We start from the raw sequence: 22,038 nt of genomic DNA, 5'->3' as shown, positions 1-22,038 counted from the left end.
CTAACCTCAATTCCATCATACCAAATGTGGCATTAGATATTGAGATTCCAAAGTTCTAACAGAGAGTGTGAATGATATATACTTAATATTAACATTAAGTGTGTCTGATCTCCTCATTGTTTTAATATTAAATAAGAAAAATAATCAGAGAGAGATGTAAATCAAAGAACTTTAAAAAAACAGATGTATACTTGAATAACATTATTCAACAGAAACATGATACAACACATTGAGCACCACCCTCTACTGGATGCTCTCAAATATATAATCGTCCATTGTTATTTCCACAGAAAATAGCTTCAAATTAAATAGGCCATATCGCCTCTTATTGATTGCTGATTGATATTATTCCAGTAAGGCAATAAATTAGCTAAGGGCGGTAAGCAATCGGAACTAAACACAGGTCATTCTTTCTTCTCACTGCAGCACCAAAGATCTCAGTCATGTCCAGATCTTCACGCTTTTCCTCTTTAGGAAGTTTCCAATCAAAATGATAAAGCAGATTTCCTGCTATCAGTTCTAAAACTGGTGTAGCAAATGACATTCCAGGGCATATCCTCCTTCCTGCACCAAACGGAATGAACTCAAAGTTGGTGCCTTTGAAATCAACTGATGATGAGCTGTCAATAAACCTCTCAGGTTGAAACTTTTCAGCTTCATTCCAATACTGGGGATGCCTTCCAATGGCCCAAGCATTGATGATCACAGTGGATTTGGGAGGTATCTCATAGCCACTGATATGACAAATCTCACTGTTTTGTCTTGGAAGTAACAGCACAACAGGTGGGTGTAACCTCAAAGTTTCTCGAATAATTGCGCTTACATATTTTAATTGATGAAGTTCTGATTCATCCACATATCCTTTGTTTCCATAGACCTTTCTCACTTCTTCTTGTGCCTTCCTCATGACTTGTGGGTTTTTTATCATTTCGGCCATTGCCCACCCTATTGTTGTTGCTGCTGTTTCAGTTCCGCCAACGAACATGTCCTGCGATTATATTTTGGTGCCATTATTAATTTGTGGTACTAAAAACAAAAGAGAAATCATATGTCGTTACTTGAAACTAACGCTTACCAAAATGACAGCTTTGATGTTGTCCATAGTCAAGGGGATCTCAAGATCATTCTCTTTTTGAACTCTGAGAAGAACATCAACGAGATCCTCCTCTACTTCTCCCACATCTCCATCCTTTTCCAAATGGTCCTTGATGATGGTGTTAAGCATCACATCAATGCCTTTTCGCGCCTTTTCAGCTTCATCTTTCGCCCCACTGATCACACGAAGGAATTCCAAGGAAGGACAGACATCAGCGATTGACAAGCCACCTGTAATCTGTACCGCAGACATTATAACTGGTACAATTTCTTCTATATTTCCAGTCTTTCGACCAAAGGCTGCTCGAGCAACTATCGAATTTGTGAGTGGGTAGATTTTTCTGGTGAGATTCACAGCAGAACCTGACTGTTCAGAAATGTGCTTCACAAAGGCAAAAACCTCTTCTTCCCTTATTCTTCTGAATGTCTGGACCCTCTTTAGAGACAAAAGTTCCAAAGTACAAATCTTTCGGAGTTGCCTCCAGTAGTTTCCATGCGGAGAGAAGGCTATGTCTGTGCTGTTATAAGCCAAGGTTTCGCTGGCAAAACATGTGGGTCTATTAGCGAAGATCACGTCTTGGGTTTTCATAACCTCTTTGGCTACTTCTGGTGAAGAGACGATGAAGAGGGATGTTTGTCCAAGTTGAAGGTGCATTAAGGGTCCATACTTGTTTGCGAGGTTTCTGAAAGATCGATGGGGCTGTGACCCAATCTGATGAAGGTTTCCTATGAGAGGTAGCTTCCTTGGTCCTGGGGGTAGGGTTTTGAGGGATTTCTTTGAAGTTGAAAGTTTGTGGATCACGAAAAGGAAGCAAAGGAAGGTGAAGAAGATGGAGTACGGGATCTGAGTCTCCATGATTAGGCTCAGGAGTTGGTATAGGGTGCCTAGCGTGAGGAAGTAGACGAAGTTTGTGTGGCCTGGTTTTGTAATCCAAGAGGTTGCTGGTATATATGGAGAATAGAATGGCTTAATTTTAGATCAAATTTATACAAGAAAAATGAATAATGGTAATATTGATGTGTAAAACATGTATCTTGTATTATTTATGATATAAATATTATTTATTTTCAGCATTATAAATTTGTTAGCAAGCTATCCTTTACGTATTGGAAAAATTTCAGTACAGGACTGTTGACCAAACATAATAAAAAAATTAGACCATTGAATTTTTAAAATTTGATTGAAGGACCCGTGCAGATTTTCATTTAAATTTGTAACAGAATCAATAAAATTGCCTTCATTTAAATGAATAACATAAACAACTTGTTTGTTCTCATACTGTATGTTATATTGTTCATTTATTTATGGAATGTTATTCGTTTCTTTACTTTACTTGTTTGTAGTTCTAGTTTCACTTGATTTCATTCCAAATATTAGTTTTATGATAAGACGACTTGTTCGTTTATGTATTGTATGTTGTTTATTTACTTATGAAATGTTGCTTGTTTACCTACTTCACTTTTTTATGGTTTGGAATAGAATCAAGTAAAAGTAGGACTATAAACAAGTAAAATAAAAAACAAACAATATTTTATAAGTAAATGAACAACATACAGTATGAAAACAATAAATCATTTATGTTGTTCATTTAAATAAAGATAATTTTGTCATTTTCATCACAAATTCAAATGAAAATCCGTATGAATTCTTAAATGAAATTTCAAAAATACAAGGATTTTTTTTTTCATTATGTTTGATCAAGTGCCCCTTATTGAAATTTTCCCTTAAATATTTGTATTTCTACGTGGGTCCAATGAGTAAGGAATTGCAATAATGGCACTCATTAAATATTTGTATTTCTACCCACCAATTCCAGAAGGTCGGCTCACTTCAGATCCTAGCGGTTAGTTGCCATTGAGGTCATGAGGAAGTTTTGATTTTTTTCCCCCTTCTCACTCAGCATTTCAATTTTAATAATTAAATTTTATCAATATCTAAAAATTATTAAAATACATTTTTCTATGTAAATTTAAAATAATCCTCACAATCAAGACACTTCTCACATATGTTATCCTTGCAAAAAAATTTGACTAACTCATTTATTAGTTAATTCTATTCTTATCAGTTAATTCAATATTGATACTACGCATATTTTAAATTAACCAGCGTTTAAAGCATTTGTCTTACTATAAAAAGAAAAGGGAAAAATTAGCATAAAAGACTTCACCAGCCACCACATAATTGCTGAAAAGGAGTCTGTAGAGATTTAGTATTGAGGTCTTTCATTGACAAAAATTGTGGAGGGCTAAATGACAAAAATACCCTTACCAATAAAAAAAAAAGCAAAAGTTGAGCAAAATTCTTCACTGTCAATATGTCATAAGGTTTTTTTCTGTTTATAATTTCATGCAACACTTAATATAAGGTCCTTCAATGTCAATATGTCAATTTTGAATATTAAAGGCAGGGATCTTTAATCATACTTAGCGATTCTTTTGTTATATGCATTTGAACTTCAATTATATATAACTTAATATAGGGTTCTTCAATGCCAATATGTCAATTTGGATTACTAGAAGCAGGATTTTCAATCATACTTAGCGATTTTTCTATTTTATGCATTTAAATTTCAATTATATGTAAGAAAACTTTCATTTATTAAAATAATAACTTTTGATAATTTGAAAATTCTTTCCTTTGAAGCATTATGGAATATTAGAAGTAGTGCAATCATTTGAAGCAATTCTTTTACTATCTACATTTGAACTTCAATTATATGTAAAAAAAACTTTCATTTATTTGACTAATAACTTTTGATATTGTGAAAATTATTAATTTAGAAGCATTCTGGAATGCTAGAAGAAGGGTCTTCAGTTATATGTAGTGATTCTCCACTATATGCATTTGAACTTTTATTATATACAAAAAAATTTTCATTTATTCAAATGACAACTTTTATATAGGAAAAACTTATATAACCAAGCTTGGCCCTAATCCCTTGGGCTTTCTAGTTTGCCTGAATATCTGAATTGTTAAATATTATATTATATTATATTTTACTTTTTTTAATCTAATTTAGTTTTGTTTAAAAAATTAATATTTTTAATTTTTATATTATTTTATTGATAATAAAAAAGGAATTTGGGTCTTTAGGCTAAATCTACTCAAATTTGAGTTTGGCTCAAATTTCTTTGGGTTTGTTTTGGTAGCCCAAATAAGCCTGAAATAAAGATAATTTTTTAAATTCCGAGTTTGGTTCTAAAATTTTTCTGGTTAGCTATCGAACTTGGTCCAACTTATTGCCTCAATCTAATGTCCTCAGTCATCATCACTCGACCAATTACCAACTTTGTGTTTTCAAAACAGAAACCATTAAAAATCTCCTTCTGTTTCTTTTGCAAAGCAATCAAAGCAAAATGCTTACAAAGGTAGTTATGGTCAAATGTAATAAACTCGTAATATAATAATTAAATTAAAAAAAATAAAGTGTTGAATGATTAAAAAATAAACATATATAGCAAATAAATGTAGTATATTGACAAACATATTGCACAAATATATATATAACATTTAATAATTATTATTTTTAGTCTTTATAATATTTTTTTTAAAAAAGTATCATATTATATAATACTGGTGTAAATATTTTTGGCTACTTTATAAATTACTCCTTCCAAATTGCAATATTAAGGATTTTATAGAAATTTTACTTGATTCAAAATATAAGACACTAAATAGCTTTTATAAATATTTTTTTAACTATACCCCCACTTCATTTACTACTATTACTTTTTTAAAATGATGTATTAGAATTTTAATTTCCACTATTAAGACACTTATGTAGGATATTTATTGATGGTATAATTGAAAATAAGTAAATTTTTTAGGAAATTAATATTTTAACTAATATTTTTTTAGAACAATAAATTTGTTATCAATGCCCCACTCCCTCTGTTTTTGAATACAGAAGAAACTGTCACTTATTATTTTTCTTTTTATATACTCCATTCAGACTATAATATAAGTTATAGTTAACTAATTCATGATTTACAAACAAAGTTAGTTTGAACTTTATTTCTCTAAAAATATCCATATATTTTCATTTATATCTTTATTAAATATCTTATATAAGAGTATTGATAATAGTAGTTAAAATTTCAATGCATAATTTTTTTTAAAAAAAGAGTAATAAAATGAAGTTGGGGTATAGCTGAAAAAATAAATATAAAAGTTATTCCATACTCTATATTTTTGGATCAAGTAAAGCTTCTAGAAGATGTATTATATTGTGGTTTAGAAGGAGTAAGCAAAATCACATATCTCAATAAATATTTATTATAAATTTTTTAAATTATTTCTCACAGAATCCATTATTTTCAGTCATGAGACAAAACAATGAATGTAGTTATTTTGAATAACACATAGTATCTTAGTTCCTTTTTTTTAAATTTCAAATATAATTATTATAAACTGATCTTTTTAAATCATGTGATATAGTTATTTTTTCTTATATATAAAAACAGAGGGAATATATTATAGGCAAGAGAGAGTATATAGTAAATATTTGACATTTATGCTAATAAATGAATCTTATCTCATAATTAATTCAATTTTCTCCTTTTAAACTTAATATTATTCTCTCATGTTTTATTTATAAATCACCTTTTAAAAAAAAATTCTTGATCCTTATTATAAGTTATTTGCATTGAAAGATAGGTCATCATTTATCAATCATTTTCTTCCCATTCTTCCCTTTCACAAATTTCAATGAGTAAAAAGTAAAAAGTTATATGAAAAAGAAAGTCTTTTTTAAAATGATGTATTTAATAACAATAAATTGAGAATTTTGTTTCTTTTTTAAATAGTATTATGAAATGGTTAAAAAAATTTATAAATAAAACTAAATGAGCATTAAAAAATTTGAGATGAAATTATTGCATTAACCAACTATCTTCCATTAGGCCATGATTATCTTGATTTTTCCCCCTAATTAAACAAAATATTAAGAATGAATTATCAATAATTCCTTTAAATTACAAGTTACTTTGCATTAAAAAATGAACTATTAATTACTCTATTTCAATTTTAAATTTTCATAATTTTTAAGTAGAATAAAATATTACACATAAGAGAGAAAATATATCTAAAGATAATGCATTTAATAAGGTTAAATTAAAAAATTTATTTTTTAGACAATATCAATAATTTAACTACCTTTCATTTGTTCCGGTAAAATAGTTATGACTTATGAGTGACTTATATATAGGACCCATAGTGAGGGGTGCATTCAATATAAATTTTATAACTTTACATCTCTTACTCTTAAAATTTTGCACCATCATGACTAAATAGAAAATATTCGAGCTCAAAAACTTATTAGATATGTAATATTTTAATGATAACATAAGACATAAATAAGATATTTACATAAATGAACATATCAATTGGGTACAATAGAATTTTTAAACAAATGATAATTCATCTACTTGTGTTATTTCAATTTTAGTCATCATATAATTATCTTTCACTTTCAATCTACTTTATAAGTCACCTTTTAGAAAAAAAATTTGGTGATTTTTATAAGTCAATTTGCATATCACTTTCCTTTCATTCTACCATTTTACAATTTTTAATGAGTAGAGAGTGAAAAATTACACGAAAGATAAAGTGTTTGAAAAAATGATACATTTAATAAGGATAAATTGTGAATTTTGTTTTTTTAAACAATGACCCCGTTTGAATTTTCGTTGAGTATGATTGATTATAAAAATAATTAATTAATATAATTAATTTTAATTATAATTGATTATATTATAATATAACATGTTTAGATACTATTTTTTAAAATTAATTTTAACATAATTAAAAATATTTGGATAATTTAGTCAAAATCAACTTCAGTTGTACAAATTATCATAAAGAACATTACTTTTAAAAATTAAATTATTGATAAATTTGTATCTATTATTATTAAATTTGTTAAATTTTATTTAAGAAGTAAAATATATTATTTAAATTATATATTTGATTAATTATAAAAATTTAAATTATATTAATATTAATAATTTAATTTATGTAAATAAATAACTCAATATATCCTAGTTCAAATAAATTTAATAAAAGAGAAACATTTAATTCTTAAATAACAAACATCAATTTTATAATAATTAATGAAGATGATAATATACAAGTTAATCTCTAATAATATCGCAGATATGAGCCATATCTAATAAAGATGTTAAGCACTGCTTTTAAATTTTGGTAACATAAAAAATGACACAAAATTTCTTTCTTTGTGGACCTTTGCAATAATATTTGTAATGACCCTAAATTTTAATTAAATTAAATTAATTTTTCTCTATCATTAATATTTTATTTAAATTAATTTTATAGCAAGTGTTAAGTAAAGGGTGATAGTTGACAGAAATTTATACTAATAACTTTCTTGAAGATTCAAAATTTAAATTTTACTAAAAAAATAAAAAAAAGAAGAGAATGTAGTTTTATTTTTATTATCATGCAAAAATTTTGTGCTTTTTTGTAATTTTTTTTTGAGCCTTTCTTATAATTTTCGCACATGCTTTTCGATTAGATTTTTTTTCACTCTCTCTCATTCGAACGCAAAAGCTCACAGATATAGCTTAATAAAAAAAAAGCAATTTTTTTAGAGAAAAATTGATTACCTACTTAAACAGGTGTTTGGGTCATCTTTTGGAAAATTAATTTCTTAACTTAAAAAATTAATTATTCAGCTTATCCAAACACCAAACATCAATAAACTAATTAACTTTTTTTTAATTTGGATTATGAGGTTAAAAGTGAGTTATAAATAAAAATAGGCAAGCATTGAAAAAACAAAGAGAGATGATATTGCTGCTTGATTGCGTCACACTTTTGAAGAAAAAAATATAATTTCTTTGTTTACTTATGTTATCATTAGTCTCTTGCTGTTTTAAAGCATCTGTCTTACTATTAAAAAATAATAATTAATTCAATAGCCATCCTATGACCAGGAAAATAAGGCATTGTTTTTTTTTTAAATATTAATAGGTGAACTAGACGTGTGGCATCTAAAATCAATGTTGAGTACACAATAAAATATAATAATAATCATGTTCCCGGCGCAATAAATTAATTTACAATTACAAGAATCTTGGGCCAACCATAAATTTAAACTACGCTTTCTTTAAATTCAAAATTTGAATGAAATGTAACTTGTCTAAGCAATTAATTAATTATTAATTAGCTAATTTAAAACTGAAACTATCCAGGTTTCGGATTCAATCAGTGTTCAAAGCATTTGACTACACCAATTAAAAATGATTTCCAAGGATATGTATATATTTAGACGGAACATTGATTTTGACAAATAAAAATGATTATGAAAAAAATGCTTAACTGAGATAAAATCAATTAATTTTAAGATTTTCTACTTTGCGTACATGGGAATTTTTATCAATTACTATTTTTTTAAAATATATATCAAAGTCTTTGATGGATAGTTTAAAATTTTGGGTTTTACAGCATCATTATTCTTCTTATTTAATAAAAAAAGTCATTTCCCCTATTATAAGTAATGTACTTAAACTGACTTGAAATTCCAATAAAAAATTAAAAAAAAATGAAATGATATGAATGAGTTGTTTGATAAAGATACACTCAATCTATTTTTTAAATGATGAAAACAACTAATGCCAATTCATTCTCCTTTTACATACTCCCTCAGCCCTATTTTTTGGGATATTTTTAGGGGTGATTTGGGGTAACAAATATAAAATGTCTTGAAAATAAAAAATATTTTATTAACGATGATTATTTTAACATTATCCCTTATTAGTTCACTCCTTAAATAAAATTTTTTCTCCACTCTCTCATTAATAAAGAGTGATTTTGGAAAAGATAAATTCAAATTGTAAATTGATATGTTTAATTTTATTCATATACATCTTGTATAAATTAGGATAGAAGGAGTAATACATTAGGACCTGTTTGATTTGATTATCACAATAACTTGTCTATTTGGATGTTATTTTCTATATTTTCATGGAATCAGCACACATATCATGTATTCTTCCTGTTTTTTATTGTTAGAAAAACTATCATTTTTTGTTTATATTTTTTTATAAGTAACATCACTCATTTTATTAAGCATTTATTATATATTTTTTAAATTACCCTTCATAATTTATCTTAATGATAAATAATTAATAGGAATTAACCAAGGGCATGTGACTGTTGGGCAAATAGCAATGGCTCATTGGTCAACTTTTTTCCTGAAAAAAATATTTTTTTATCTAAATATTCCCCCCATTTATTTTCTATCATTTTTCACTCCTTAAAGACAACGATGATGTTGTTGTTTGTTTGTTACCTAGAAAAGTTTACACAATCGAACGAATTATTATTTTTCGGGTCAAGTAAATTTTCTTTTTATCTCTTTAAAGTGCCGGCACTCATTAGTCTTTATCGATTAGAAATATATTTATCTTATAAACAATATTCCTGCCCATAATTAATTTTCATTTTGACCGTCAATTTTCCAAAAGGTCGGTTTTCAAACATTTACTTATATTAAACAATATTTAAATAATATGTATTATATGTGTGTTCGTGATTCATGCAGATCCTAGCGTTTTGCGTATATACTCCCTCCATATATGTATATATATATATAAATCGTATCACATAGTTTAAAAAATTTAATTAACTATAATAATTATTTTTAAAAATAAAAAAATTGAACTAAATTGTCCTATGTTAATTAACATGAACATGCATTAATTATTTTTATTATTTTAAATTATGAGGGGTGATTTAAAAATGTATGATAAATGCTTATTGAAATAGGTAATATTTGTTTATATAAAAAAAATAAAAAGTGATATTTTCTCCTATAAATAAAAAAAGAGGGAGTACCAAGCTAGTTGCTAATTAGGAAGTTCTGACCTTTTGTTAAAATTTCTAGTTTGATTCCTAAAATATGTGGTCACGTTGAATAAAAATATTGAAAGCATTTTTTAAAATATTCATAAAGTTGTGTTGCAAAGAACGAGTACCACACAATGGTGGTTTGGATTAGTCAATGTGAAAAGTAGTAATATCAGGTTTTTTAGGATACCAAGTGATATGATAAAAAAAGAATATAATATTTTAATTAATTGTGGATTAATGACTAAAAATGACTTACCCTTAAACAAGGTCACAGTTCAAATAATATAACCAAATAATATCAAATATTAGATGGTTGTAAAAAGTAAGATAAAAGGAAAACTTACACTAAGGTGGCATAAAAATATTCTAATTTGCAAGATGTCCCACAAAATGTAAAACTAAGTTTAAAGTCCCACAGGTAAATAAATTTTGATATGTATTTACTAAAATGCCTTTATCTCAAAAAGTGAAAATCACAAGTTTGATCTTCCTTTTCATCCTTCTTCTTCCTCAACAATAATAAGCTTCTCTACCATGCAACACTTCCAACATCACCCTCACCCTTATCTTTCTGGTCATCCTCGATGGTGAATGGCAATGAGGACCTTGGACCCTAAAAGAAGAAGAAGAAAAGAAAAGAAAAACCAAAAAGAGTCCTTTTAATAAATAGGCGCTAGCCACTGTCAATGCAATAGGCGCTAGCTCTTGATAGAGAGATGATATTATTGCTTGATTGCGTCACACTTTTTAAGAAAAAAAAATATAATTTCTTTCTTAACTTATGTTATCACCAGTTGTTTTGCTGTTTTTCTTCCTGCCATCTGCGTGATTGACGCTGTGGGATTGCTATAGTTTAATGTCAATAATTTTTTGAAGTACAAGAAGTAAATTCTACATATAACCAATGATGTCAAACCCGGACCGAACCGAACGGTTCGACCAGTCCGACCGTCACCCAGTGACTGAAGCGGTCTGGTTAACCAATTGAACCACTCAAGCTATTGAACCGGATTGACCCGGAAAGAACCGTCCGGTTTTCATTGAACCAGAGTTGACCGAAACCTGGGTCCGGTTCAACATGGGTCAATCCGGGTCAATTTAAAAAAAAAAAAAACTTAAGGGCTTCTACGGTTTGCAGTCTGTACTTCTACTTCTGCGTCACGCCGCCACCGAGACCGAATTGAAGTCTAAAGTCTGAACTCTCAAGTCTCGACTTTGAAGGCTGAAGCACAACACTAGCTGCTCTCTCCCTCTGTCACGCCGTCTCGCCTCTCGCGCCTCTGGTTTGGTAGACTCCAGACTCCATAGACGAACAAACGCGAGCTCACTCTCGCGGTCTCAGATCAGGGTGATCAGTAAAGTGAGGAGGAATAATCAAATACTCTCTGCTGCTCTCTTCACCTGGCGGTCCACGAAGCACTTTCGTTTTGTAGCTCGCCGACCGTCGCATTCCTCTGTGATTTATCACGATTCACGACTTCATTTTCACTTCACCACTGTGGTGCTCGGCCTCAGACTCAGTCTCAGAGGCCAGAGCTCAAAACTCATTTTCCTCCAATCTGGTGAGTCTGGTCTCTCTCTCGCCTTTCTCTATTTCTCATCTTCAATGATCAACTAATCAAGCTTAAAATTCAAAATTTTGATTCATATCCTTCTCGCATCTTGCTTGCCATTCTCAGCCCAGACCCAGATTTTTCATCACCATTGTCAGCCATTCTCATCTCGCTCGCCACTCTGAGCTCGTGCCTCTGCCTCTGCTTCCAGCCCTCCACTCGAGTTGCCTCCAGCTCCTCCCAGCTCCAGCTCGTGCCTCTGCCTCTGTGTGATTCTCATTTTGCTCTAACTTGTTTGATTCTCGGTGTGCTCTGCTCTCCTTCCAGGTTCAATCTTTAGCTTATATGTTCTATCTATGTATTTGAGTTTGTAATTTGTATAATGAGTAGTATGTATGCACAATTCGTCCAGGACTCCAGGCAGCTTGTTTGCTTTATTTTTCATTACTTTGTTATTTATTGATATGGAATTCTGAATATGATCTAATTCTGCTCTCTTTTTCACGTTTTATCTGTGCTTTCAATTTAAATTTAGAAAATGTCATCTGAACAAATATCTAGTACTGCATCTACACAATCTATTAGAGCTAAGTCAGATCCTACATGGGAGCATTGCACTGCAATACCAAATGAAAAAGGTGGCAAGCCTCGCTTAAGATGCCTATATTGTGGAAAGGAATTTGGTGGTGGTGGAATACACAGAATGAAACAACACCTTGCTAGAAAAAAAGGAGATGCAACTAGTTGTAAAAGTGTACCACATGATGTTCGCTATCGTTTGGAGGAAAACTTGAAAGAAATTGATCAAAAGAGACCAGCTAAGAAATTGAGAAAAGAAGAGGACAATCCATTGGAAGTGGATGATGAAATTGTGCAAGAAATAATTCCTTTAAGTTCCTCTCAACTAGCTAAAAGAAAGGCATCTACAGCTGGAGACAAATTCTTTGCCCCAAGGACAAGCTCGGGAGCACAGCCAGGAATTTGAAGTGCATTTTCAGGTAAAGAAGCTTTACATAGAGCGGATTTAGCTGTGGTTAGGTGGTTGTATGATTGTTGCATTCCTATGAATGCTGTAAATTCTGTTTACTATCAGCCCATGATAGATGCTATTTCAGCTATTGGCCCTGGTTATAAAGGACCAACTTACCATGCTGTGAGAACCAAATTATTACAAGACATGAAAAAGGAGGTGCAATTATTAGTTGATGAATGTAGAAGCTTTTGGGCTGAGACTGGATGTACAATAATGGCTGATGGTTGGCAAGATCAAAGAAATAGACAGTTGATTAATTTTCTTGTTTATTGCCCTAGAGGAATGGTTTTCATTAAATCTGTTGATGCATCGGATATTGTTAAGGATGCTCAAAATCTTTGCAACTTATTCATGGATATGGTTGCTTTTACTGGTGCAAACAATGTTGTCCACTTGGTAACTGATAATGCAGCTAATTATAAAGCTGCTGGAAGGTTGTTAAATGATAAGTTTCCTTCTATTTTCTGGTCTCCTTGTGCTGCCCATTGCTTAAATTTGATTTTATCAGATATTGGCAAAATGGAGATTGTTAGTAGCTTAGCAACACGTGCATCCATGGTTTCAAAATTCATTTACAACCATGTCTTTTTGCTAGCTTGGTTAAGGAAAAGAGAAGGTTGGACAGAAATCATCCGGCCTGGTGCAACACGGTTTGCCACTACTTTCATTGCCTTGAAAAGTATCTATGAGCACAAGCATGATATTCAAGCTTTGATAAGAAGTAAGACATTTATAGAATCTAGATACTACAAGGATTCAAAGGCAAAGGATGTGACAATGATTGTATTGGACAATAATTTTGGAATAATTGTAAAATTGTTGTTGAAATTGTAAAACCACTTGTGAGATTGTTGAGAATTGTTGATTCTGATGACCGGCCTTCACTTGGCTATGTTTATGACGGCATGTACAGAGCAAAAAGAGCTATAAAGAATACTTTTAGGCACAAAAAATCCTTGTACAAGCCTTACACAAGTATTATTAAGAGAAGGTGGGATTCTCAACTTTGACAAAATCTTCATGCAGCAGCATATCTCTTTAATCCTGCTTTCCTTTATGATAAGGAAAATTTTTCTAGAAAGCCAGAGGTTATGCAAGGATATCTTAATGTGATAGATAGAAAAATTTCTTCTAATAAGACCAAGTTTTTGTTAGAAGGCACACAATACCAAGAAAGGTGTGGAAGCTTTAGTCATCCACTGGCTATGGAATCTGCAAAAACCATGCGACCTGGTATACTTTTATCTTTGATATTTATTGTTTTTATCTTTAAAATATATTCTAATGACTTATTTTTTCTCATGATAGATGAATGGTGGAAGCATTTTGGGAGCAGCTGTCCAAATGTTAAAGACTTGGCTGTTAAGATATTAGGCCAAACTGCATCTTCCTCGGGCTGTGAAAGGAACTGGAGTGTCTTTGAAAGAATACACTTCAAGAAAAGGAATAAGTTGGAGCATGAAAGATTGAATGATCTTGTCTATATTCATTACAATTTTCGATTAAGGAATAGGTAAATTATTCAAAATTTTGCTTTCATTTGTAGTTATAAAAAATAAGTTACATAAATCCTTATACTTTATTACTATCGTGTGTTTTTATTAGAGTTGCTAACAAGAAGAAAGCTTTGGACCCTGTTGATTATGAAAGTATTGATCAAATTGATTATTGGGTAATGGAAGAAGATGATTGTTCTTTGCTCAGTATTGATGATATAGAACGAGATCTCATTTATGATGACACAGTGCTACCAAAAGCTATCATTCATCAAGAGGATGAGGAAGGTTTGGTATTTTTTACTTAATGTTTTCACTTTTTTTATCACTTATCATGTGATTCTCATTAATTTGATTATATACATTGAATGTTTGTTTGTGAAGATAATGAGCAAAGAGGCAACGTGGCACATGGTGAAGCTATTGGTGGACTTGATTTACAATTATTTTCTCAAGAGGATGTTGATAGCTTTAGTGAAGATGTTGATGCCTTTGAGCCTGCACATGCTTAGATTAACCAAGATCCCCCAATATTTGATAAGCCATGAAAATTTAAACTTATGAATTATAATATTGTGAACTTTGCAATGATATGTTTGAGACATATATTTTGAATTTGTGGTATCTTTATTTGAGACTTTGAGCAATTAAAACATGTTTGAGACTATATTTTGAATTCGTGATGTCATTGTTTAAGATTTTGAGCAATTAGAACATGTTATGCAATGTGAATTTGTGGTGTTGCTTGATATATTATTGTTTTTTTTTGTCAAACCAATGTCTTATATATATATATATATATGTATATGCATATAAATATTATTTTTTATTTAATTTTTATGTCACCGGTTCGATCGCCGGTCCAACCGATTGAATCGTGACCCGCTGCCCTTTCCGGTTCGATGTCCGGTCCGGGTTTCAAAACATTGCATATAACATAGATTTATTAAGTTACATCCATTCAAATTAAAATTGCAATGTATTTTCAATTAAATTTTATTTTTAAGAAAATACTTAATATAATTAAAGATTACCTACTTTTTGTATCAAAATTAAAATATATATTATATTTTAAACATAAGAGTAATAAAAAATATCTTATAATTTAAAACAAGAGAAAATATTTCTCAATTCTCTAAGGTTGTGTTTGGATTGGTGGATTTGAGTTGAGCAATTTGAATTTGAAATCTCATATTTAAAATCATACATTTAAAATTCATAGATTTTAAATTTTTTATGTGGATAATATAAAAAATTTTAAATTATAATATTAAAATTTTTTGTTGCATCTTAAATAAAATTTTATTTATTTTATATTTGAATTTAAAGACAACTCGAAGGATATCGATAGTCAGGTCTTGATTAGGGGTGGCGGACCCGATCTCAATCAACTCCAGTTGTTCAAATCCCAAACGATGCCAATGGTCCCATCTCGATCGGCAATGGCAAATTAGTCCGGTGGACACCAACTGTCTGATCCCAAACAATGCCTACAAATTAGCACAAGATGATTACAACAATCCCAGGATTGTGGATAAGACTTGGATGATGACACCAGACCATTCTCTATTAACAATGGTGTTTGGATTTGAAATAATAGGAGTTTAGAAATAATTTAAAATTATAAAAGAATTGAGGTAAGATTTGGGTCAAATTCAAATCTGCATATTTTTAATTACCTAAATAATAAATTTGATCAAATCAAAATTTACATACATTCAAACATAACATAATTTCATTTCATCTTTAAAATTATGCTAATTAAGTATTCCTTCTTGTCTCTGTTATATGAGTCATTTTAAGTTTCAATCATCTTACTAGACCCAAGGAAGATTGCTCATTAAATCTGTCTTAAAATTAAAAAATATTCTAACTTCAAATTTTCCCTTATTAGAGAAAGAAACACAAGATTTGAGAAGTTATGTAAAAACATTCAAATAGAATTAAATTCTCCTTTTAGTAATTTGAACAGGGATAAAATTATAAGAAAGTGTTAATTAATAACTATCTATGTGACTTATATAAGGACAAATTTTTTAAAACACTTTGTAATAAAAATAGGAACGAGTACACTCTTCAAAGCTGTTGCATTTTTTTTTAGTAATTTAATTAAAGAAAACATGATGTGGTGGGTTGACAATTCAAGTTCCTTACCCTTTTGGTAATATAAAAATAATAATTTTCTTTAATTTCGTGTTTGCATTTTAAAGGCTACACATGTTAGGAGAAATTTTTATGTAAATTAAGTACCTCAATCATTTATAATCTATTTAATTAGAATATTTCAAGTCGTCTAGGTAAAATCTTATGTAATACTATTTTAGTTAATTTTATTCTACAACAAAATTCATAGCTAATTTTTTACTTTTTTTTAACTTTCATTAATATCAAATTAATTTATATTTAATATTATTTAAATATTATATTTTTATTGAACATATCACATATGTCTTTTCTCTATCTACTATCATGTTAATTAATTCAACTTAACTAACTAATTTAATGGTTAATTCTGTTCTTATCAGTTAATTCAATATTGAAACTACGCATATTTTGGATGAATCAGTGTTTAAAGCATCTGTCTTACAATTAAAAAAATAATTAATTCAATAAGTCCATCCTATGACCGAGAAAATAAGGCATTGTTTTTTTTTAATATTAATAGGTGAACTAGGCGTGTGGCATCTAAAATCAATGTTGAGTAAACAATAAAATATAATAATAATAATCATGTCTCCTGCACAATAAATTAATTTACCATTACAAGAATTTTGGGCCAACCATAAATTTAAACTACACTTCCTTTAAATTCAAAATTTGAATGACATGTGACTTGTCTGACCAATTAATTAATTATTAATTACTACTTCTCTTAAAAAATATAATATATTTTTTAAAGAGTTGGATGTTAAAAAATGTAAGGTATTTTTAATCTTTCAAGATATAATCATTGTCTTTTTTTCAAAAGTGTCCATATTGATGAATGACTTTATATTTATTATAGGGTGTTTAATATGAGTAAATATAAAAGATATGGCTAGTTTAAAAGTGGGTAATTACTTTATTAAAATAAAATTTAATTAAAACTATTTTATATTTTCAAACGGACGAGCAGTCAATTTAAAAGTGAAACTATCCAGGTTCGGATTCAACGTGATAAGTGTTCAAAGCAATTGACTGCACCAATTAAAAATGATTTCCAAGGATACGTATATATTCAGACGGAAAATTGATTTTGACCAAATAAAAATGATTATGAAAAAAATGTTTAACTGAGATGAAATCAATTAATTTTAAGATTTTCTACTTTGTATACATGGAAATTTTTATCAATTACTATTTTTTTAAATATATATCAAAGTCTTTGATGATTTTGGGTCTTACAGGATCATTATTCTTCTTATTTAATAAAAAAAAGTCATTTCCCCTATTATAAGTAATGTGCTTAAACTGACTTGAAATTCCAATAAAAAATTTTAAATAAATGAAATGAGGTGAATGAGTTGCTTGATAAACATACACTCAACCTATTTTTTAAATGATGAAAAAAAACTAATGCCAACTCATTCTCTTTTTACATACTCCCTCAATCCTATTTTATAAGATATTTTTAGAAGTGATTTGGTGTAACATATATAAAATGTTTTGAAAATAAAAAAGATTTTATTAATGATCATTATTTTAACATTATCCTTTATTATTTCACTCCGTAAATAAAAAATTTTCTCCACCCTCTCATTAATAAAGAGTGATTTGGGAAAAGAAAAATTCAAATTATAAATTGATATGTGTAATTTTATTAATCCCTTTCTTGTATAAATTAGGATAGAAGGAGTAATACATTAGGGCCTACCTGTTTGACTATCCCAATAACTTGCCTATTTGGATGCTATTTTCTATATTGTCATGGATTCAGCACACATATCATATACTCCCTTCATTTTTTATTATTAGAAAAATTATCATTTTTTATTTTCATTTTTTTATAAGTAACATCACTCATTTCACTAAACATTTATTATACATTTTTTAAATTATTTTTTATAATTTATTTTAATGAAAAATAATCAATAGGCATTAACAAAGGACATGTGACTGTTGGGCAACTAGCAACGGCCGATTGGTCAACTTTTTTCCTGAAAAAATATTTTTTTATCTAAATATTCCCCATTTATTTTCTATCATTTTTCACTCCTTGAAGACACGATGATGTTATTGTCACCAAGCAAACGTTTCCACAATCGAACGAGTTATCATTTCTCAAGTCAAGTAAATCGCCGGCACTCATTAGTCTTTATCGATTAGAAATATATTTATCTTATAAACAATATTCCTGCCCATAATTTATTTTCATTTTGACCGTCAATTTTCCAAAAGTCGGCTTTCAAACATTTATTTATATTAAACAATATTTAAATAATATGTATTATATGTGTATTCATGATTCATGCGGATCCTAGCGTTTTGCATATATACTCCCCTGTTTTTATATATATAAAAAAATTATATATACAATTTAAAAAAATTAGTTAACCATAATAATTATATTTAAAAATAAAAAAATTAAACTAAAATATTCTATGTTAATCAATATGAGCATGCATTAATTATTTCTCATTAATGTAAATTATGAAGGGTAATTTAAAAAATGTATAATAAATGCTCATTGAAATAGATACTTTTGCTTATATAAAAAAATAAGTAAAAAATGATAGTTTTTCTTACAAATAAAAACGAAGGGAGTACCTAGCTAGTCGCCAATCAGAAAGTTCTAAACTTTTTTAAAATTTCTAGTTTGATTTCTAAAATATGCGATCACATTAAATAAAAATATTGAAAGCATTTTCCAAAATATCCATGAAATCATGATAGTAATAATGGTACCACACAATAGTGGTTTAGATTAGTTAGGGCGGGAAGTAGTAATATCAGGTTTCTTAAGATACCACGTGATAAGATAAAAAAAGAATATAATATTTTAATTAATTGTGGATTAATGACTAAAAATGACTTCGTTACCCTTAAACAAGTTCACGGTTCAAATAATATAAATAAATAATATCAAATATTAGATAGTTGTCAAAAGGAAAACTTACACTGAGATTCCATAGAAATATTCTAATTTCCAAGATGTCCCACAAAATGTAAAAATAAGTCTAAAGTCCCATGGGCTTAATGGTAAATAAATTTTGATATGTATTTATTAAAATGCCTTTATCTCAAAAAGTGAAAATCATAAGTTTGATCTTCCTTTTCATCCTTCTTCTTCCTCAACAAGAATAAGCTTCTCTCCCATGCAACACTTCTGGTCATCACCCTCACCCTTATCTTTCTCGTCACCCTTATGGTGAATGGCAATGAGGACCTTGGACCCCAAAAGAAGAAGAAGAAAAGAAAGGAAAAACCAAAAAGAGTCCTTTTAATAAATAGGCGCTAGCCACTCTCAATGCAATAGGCTCAACACTAAGGTTTCTAGCCTAATACCTTTGTGCCTACTTTCCCATCTCAACCGTATTGGCAACAATACAACTGTTATTTTATTTTCATTCGTTTCAAAAATGGCTCTCTTTGGCACCTTAAAGAACCACGCTTAATTTGAGGAAGAAGACTACCCGTTAGCTCATAGTTCCAAAAAGATCAAGAATACTGATAAGGATAAGAATAATAATATTTAGATCCTAGGATAATGGCCAAAGTTAGGATTGAAAGAAACAAAACCACCCCTAACAAAGCCATCATTTGTAAATAAGCTAAAAGGTTAATAGGTATGATGACTCATCAGATGATGCGATTGATAAGAAAGATGAAAGCATCAATGACGGAGTCCAGAATGGTAATACTGATCATGGTGAACCAGATTTTAAGATCATTGAAAACCCCAAGAGGAACTTCCCTACCTTTATCTTCTTGGCTAAGGTTAAGAAGAGACTTTGTAGGGCTCATGAAAAAGTTGTCATCATCAAGTTACTTGACAGAAGCATTGGCTTTAAGGCATTAGAATCATGATTGCAGAGCATGTGGGTAAAGAAAGGAGTTATAAGGATTATCAATATTGGCTACAGTTACTTTGTGGTCAAGTTATCAAATAAGGAAGGTTATTTCAATGCCATAACAGGTGGCCCTTAGATGATCTATAGCTACTACCTCATAGTCAGGCCATAGGAACCTAGATTCAACCAAAAATTATGACTATTTATAAAGTTAACTGCGGGGTCAAAGTTCTTATGGTTTTCAACATAAGATATTAATTAATTGTGGACTAATGATTGAAAATGACTCCATTACCCTTAAACAAGCTTACCATTCAAATAATATAACTAAATAATATCAAATAATAGATAGTTGTAAAAAATAAAAGGAAAAATTACAGTGAAGCCCTATAGAAAGATTCTAATTACCAAGAAGTCCCATAAAATGTTAAAAAAAAAAGTCTAAAGTCTTAAGGAACTTAATGGTAAATAAATTTTGATATGCGTTTACTAAAATTCCTTTTTTTTTTAAAAAAGAGAAAAATCATATGTTTGATCTTCCTTTTCATCCTTCTTCTTCCGGATCAACAATAATAAGCTTTTCTCTCGTGCAACACTTCCAGTCGTCACCTTCTCATCATCCTTGATGGTGAATGGCAGTAATGACCTCTAAAGGAGGAAAAAAAAAAGCAACAAGAACCCTAAATAAGTGAAAGTCATCCATATATAAGTCAACTGGTGAACCTTTGATTAAGTTATGCATATATTAACCTTCAGTTGTTTAAAGCCTTCACTACTTTTTTCTCTTCTATGAACCCTCGCTGCCATTCTTCCTAGATAAAATGGATTTGATCACCATTGATTGACATAAAATGGAACTTCAACTTATGCATATATTAACATTAATTAGACAATGTCATTAAATTGCTAGCCATAACTTAGTTCTTCATTTAATTTTGTTCAAGTTTTCTTTTGGCTACTTAAAACAACTTCATACTTTCATTGTAAAACCTCATAACCTGACAATCACAATTCACAAATAAATACAAGATGAGAATTCACGATCTTATAAAAGCCTTCTATTAGGCCTAGCCACTTTTAATGTAATGGGCCAATACCAAGGCCTCTATCCTAATACCCTTTAGCCCAACTTTCCCATCTAAACGTATCAGCAACAATACAATCATGTTATTATTATTATGTTTGATTTTATGTTCCTCTTTTCCATTATTCATTTTGTCCACCAGCTGCATGCTACAAAGACACTCAATGCTATTTGGTTGATAAAAAGGAATAAAATAAAAGGAGAATGACAATTAAGGACTGCTAAGACCATTAATCCCAATTACGGACCGTGAAATTTTAAAATCTCAGTTAAGGACTATGGTCCTTAATTGTGATTAAAAAAATGTAATTTGTGAGGTGGGATTCATTATTGCCACTTAGGAATTCACTAATTCAACTTGAGAAAATTTGTAACGTATATTGTGAAAACATGAAACCCTACTTGGAAATTGAATGTTTAACAAAAAGCGCCACTTGAGAATTCACTAACTCAACTTGAAAAAATTTCTAACATATATTATGAAAACATGAAACTTTACTTGGGAATCAATTGTTTAATAAAAAACATCAATTTGGATGTCACTTTTTATTAATGATTCTCAAGTGGAGTTTCATTTTTTCACAATATATGTTAGAAATTTTTTCAAGTCTAGTTAGTGAATTTTCAAGTGGCGCTTTTTGTTAAACATTCCATTTCCAAGGGGTTTCATATTTTCACAATATACGTTAGTAATTTTTTCAAGTTGGGTCAGTGAATTCTTAAGTCGCGTTAGTGAATCTCACCTCACAAATTACATTTTTTTATCACAATTAAGGACCATGGTCCTTAACTCTGATTTTAAAATTTTACGGTTCGTAATTAGGATTAATCTTAGCAGGTCCTTAATTGTCATTCTCCTTAAAATAAAATGGATTAAAGAAATAAAATGATCAAGATGTGGAGGAGAGACATGTC

At 29.4% G+C, this 22,038-nt stretch overlaps 1 protein-coding gene across 1 annotated transcript; it reads right to left on the bottom strand.

Moving 5' to 3' along the window:
- Positions 1–170: 170 nt before the first annotated feature.
- Positions 171–2,003, bottom strand: LOC129299976 (cytochrome P450 71D10-like). The gene is made up of 2 exons (XM_054938488.1): positions 1,076–2,003; positions 171–988 (listed from the first exon to the last, which is right to left on the bottom strand). The coding sequence occupies exons 1-2, from the start codon at positions 1,949–1,951 to the stop codon at positions 371–373; spliced, it is 1,494 nt and encodes a 497-aa protein (XP_054794463.1). The 5' UTR covers positions 1,952–2,003; the 3' UTR covers positions 171–370.
- Between the last annotated feature and the right edge of the window lie 20,035 nt (positions 2,004–22,038).

The sequence above is a fragment of the Prosopis cineraria genome, unplaced genomic scaffold (genome assembly GCF_029017545.1).
Source record: "Prosopis cineraria cultivar Desert tree isolate PC_DT_omini unplaced genomic scaffold, ASM2901754v1 PC1372, whole genome shotgun sequence".
In the NCBI taxonomy this organism is placed as follows: Eukaryota; Viridiplantae; Streptophyta; class Magnoliopsida; order Fabales; family Fabaceae; genus Prosopis; species Prosopis cineraria.
Note: the sequence above shows the minus strand (reverse complement) of the source record. Positions and strands in the feature narration are given on the sequence as shown.